The sequence below is a fragment of the Palaemon carinicauda genome, chromosome 7 (assembly GCF_036898095.1).
Source record: "Palaemon carinicauda isolate YSFRI2023 chromosome 7, ASM3689809v2, whole genome shotgun sequence".
Classification (NCBI taxonomy): Eukaryota; Metazoa; Arthropoda; class Malacostraca; order Decapoda; family Palaemonidae; genus Palaemon; species Palaemon carinicauda.
The window spans coordinates 160,417,178-160,420,998 of NC_090731.1; the positions used below are offsets into that span (position 1 = coordinate 160,417,178).

A 3,821-nucleotide genomic window follows, 5' to 3' on the forward strand; every position below is an offset into this window, starting at 1 on the left:
ACAGTAGTGCCACAACTAGTGAGGTTATTGTATTAACATTATTCAACAATGATACTATTTATATTCATAATATTGTGTTGTTATTCACGGACAGATTGATTGATTGATTGATTTAAGGTTTTCTGGCATCCTGACATTTAAGGTCATTGACCCCGATATTCACGGACCGTCTTTAACAAACACAATAGTTCCTGTTTTATAGTAACAAGCCATCATTATTCTACAGTATTTCAAAGCAAACAAACCAATATATTTTATAAAAATTGGTCAGTAAAGCGCTGTATATGATTCATAAAATATTCAAACATGTTCCATATAAGTTATATTCTGTGGTTACAATGCGGGTAATTTTCACCAATGTATGCAATTTCTTCCAAAATGGTTAATTCAGAAAACAATTTCCTCATCAAGAGACATACAAACATTGACTGGCTACTTTATTTTTCAATAGGCTTCAATAATTGTATGAATACCTTTTTCATCGGAGAAGTTTCAATGGCTCAACTCAAAATCGTATTTTTGTAGTTATCATTATTATTATTATTACTATTATTATTATTATTATTATTACTAGATAAGCAACAACCCTAATTGCAAAAGCAAGATGCATTAAGCCCAAAGGATCCAACAGGAAAAAATAGTCCAGCAAGGAAAGGAAATGAAGAAATAAACGATATGAGAAAGAATGAACAACTAAAATAAAATGTTTTTTAAACAGTAACAACATCAAAACGTATTTCATATATAAAACATAAAAAGATTTATGTCAGCCTGTTCAACATAAGAACATCTGCACAGAAAAACGTGTGGAACATTCATGAACTGAATACACGCTTCGTAAACACAAACTGTTGCCACATAATTTTTAACTAGTGTACCCGACCTGTCAAAAATAACGTCCAACTATTTATTATATGCATACACGCTCACAAATACTCGCACAGAATCAACCCTTCTCACCCTTTCACATTTCTAACTACAACCCGCTGGTTAGGCAATTTGTAGGGAGTGTGGTTTCCGAGTGTACCACTCGGGATACCCACCTATCTCCCGGGTATGACTACACCCCTCGTTACTGAGCGTAACAGGAATAATATATATATATATATATATATATATATATATATATGTATACATATATTTAATTATATATATATATATATATATATATATATATATATATATATATATATATATAAGAGAGAGAGAGAGAGAGAGAGAGAGAGAGAGAGAGAGAGAGGAGAGAGAGAGAGAGAGAGAGAGAGAGAGTTCATTATTATATGTGGGGATCCCTTAAATTTATCTGTGGCACACATTTCCTTCGTTATCTGGACATTTTCTATCTTATTTCCAAAGGACAAAATCCAAATTAATAATCAAAATTTATTTGTTTGCTCACCCTCACCTTTTGCCAAATGCTTACAATTTTATTTTACTGTTTGTTCTCTGGAGCATTCCTTCAAGCACTCAAAAAACTTCCACGGTAAGTAAAAAGGTTATTCATTTTCTCGACTTGATTTATCATAATTTAAAAAGACCCTATTCCTCTACTTGGATTATAGTGGTCTATTAGGAACGTCCTTGCCTGGCGATTTGCCGGACTAGGGTTCGAGACCCACTCAAATTCGCTAGTCTCTTGTAGTGTCTGCAACCTCAATATCCTTCTGAGCTAAGGATGTGGAGTTTAGGGGAGTCTATAGGCCTACATTCTATGTTATCAGCAGCCATTGCCTGGCCCTCCCTGGTCCCACTTTCGGTGGAGAGGGGGCTTGGGCGCTGATCATATGCATATATGGTCAGTCTAGGGCATTGTCCTCCTTCCCAGACCAATGTCACTGTTCCTTGCCTCTACCATTCACGTGCGGCCTTTAAACCTATAGGTCTACACACTGAATCATCAGCAGTCATTGCCTAGCCCTCCCTGGTCCTAGCTCAAGTGGAGAGGGAGTCTTGGGTGCTGCTTATGTCACTGCTCCTTGCCTCTTCCATTCATAAATGGTCTTTAAACCTTTAAATATGACGCACCTGGACTAATGATTTCTTGATTCATTTATACCCGGATATTTCACAAGCTGTCTTTGAGGTGGCTCCTCAATATTTCATCTGCATATCTTTTAACCACACAACATTGACTCCCCTTAAGGTTTGATAAGAGTGATGAATGAATACGTTTAAGCTAGATTAAAGTTTTACTTTAGCATCAAACCACCATCTAGATTTCAAAATTATTGCGTGTATTTTAGACCCGTCAAAAATGACTGCTTAATATTTACATAATATATATCTACTCAGAGGTGAACACTATCGCGCGCGCACACGCAGATTTTACCCTTCCCACCCCTTCCCTTATGCTAACTAAAACTCCTCTCACCAGGATATGACTACTCACTCTCCCCCCCCCCTCCCCCTTACTAGAGGGATGGAGTGAGACGAGTTTCGGAAACCAAGCGCTACCCAGTTTGCCTTCATAAAAAGCAGATGGCGCTGAGGTCCATCTGAACTTAGGGAGTCGCAGATATTAGTCGTATTTACTTTGTAGAGTTCTTTAAAAGTCACCATGATGATTGTGATTGTTAATCGCTATTCCCTAACAGTTTATAGTATTTAACAAATTACCACTACCTCTGGACAGTACAATTAAATAGCAAATTAAGCATAATGCATAAAGTTTGAGAAAAAAAAAATATGTTAGCGAATAGAAAGGAAATATTAGATAGATAAAAATAGCAAAGTGTCATTAACGATGTAAAATTAAGCCAAATTATCATCATCATCATTATCATCTCCTCCAACCCCTATTGACGCAAATGACCTTTGTTAGATTTCGCCAATCGTCTCTATCTTGAGCTTTTAAATCAGTAGTTCTCCATTCATCATCTCCTATTTCGCGCTTCATAGTCCTAAACCATATAGGCCTTGGTCTTCCAACTCTTCTAGTGCTTTGTGGAGCCTAGTTAAACGTTTGGTGAACTAATCTCTCTTGGGGAGTGCAAAGAGAATGCCGAAACTTAAATACATGGAAATAATTCTAAATGTTTGATACATAACACTTTAGCGATCATGTATTGTAAATAAGACAAGATTCTTTGATAAGAAATAGGAAATATTTGATTGGTACAATCGGCTTCGATAGTTTTTGTCATTGCTTAGCGCGCAACTAAATTTATTTCATAATCAAATCATGAATAAATATTTCAACACGTTTCGTACACGAACAAGCTCTCCACAAATTGCATGATAGTGGAAATATAAAACCCCGTGCGCCATACCCAATCGTACAGCCGTGCTCGATCGTGCACCCGTGCCCGGTCGTGCAGCCGCGCAAGATCTTGCAGCCGTGCTCGATCGTGCAACTGTGCTCGATCGTGCAGCCGTGCCCAGTCGTGCAGCCGCGCAAGATCTTGCAACCGTGCTCGATCGTGCAGCCGTGCCCAGTCGTGCAGCCGCGCAAGATCTTGCAACCGTGCTCGATCGTGCAGCCGTGCCCAGTCGTGCAGCCGCGCAAGATCTTGCAACCGTGCTCGATCGTGCAGCCGTGCCAGATTCAACGATGTTTGGGATTTTCCTTCTAATTGGGATTCTCTATCAGTACAAGTATCCTTCAACTGATACATTTTCCAGTAAATATTTAATTTCATTTTTTATAAGATTAAATTAAATTAATTTAAACATCTTTTGCTTTATGTCAAATATTTAATTTTATAAAAGTAAAACGGTTTTTTTTTTCATTACTGAACCATAAATTATTGCAAATCTTGTATTCCTATACATCCACACATTATATAATGAAATTTATTTAAAAAAAAAAAAAAAACTGTAAA

The 3,821-nt window shown here is 37.1% G+C and overlaps 1 protein-coding gene across 1 annotated transcript in view; it reads right to left on the reverse strand.

Moving 5' to 3' along the window:
• LOC137644626 (clumping factor A-like) overlaps window positions 1-3,614 on the reverse strand; it is a 4,624-nt gene extending 1,010 nt beyond the window's left edge. The window contains exon 1 of the mRNA XM_068377579.1: window positions 3,270-3,614. Coding sequence (XP_068233680.1) covers window positions 3,270-3,614 — 345 coding nt within the window. The remainder of the gene's footprint in view (window positions 1-3,269) is intronic.
• Between the last annotated feature and the right edge of the window lie 207 nt (window positions 3,615-3,821).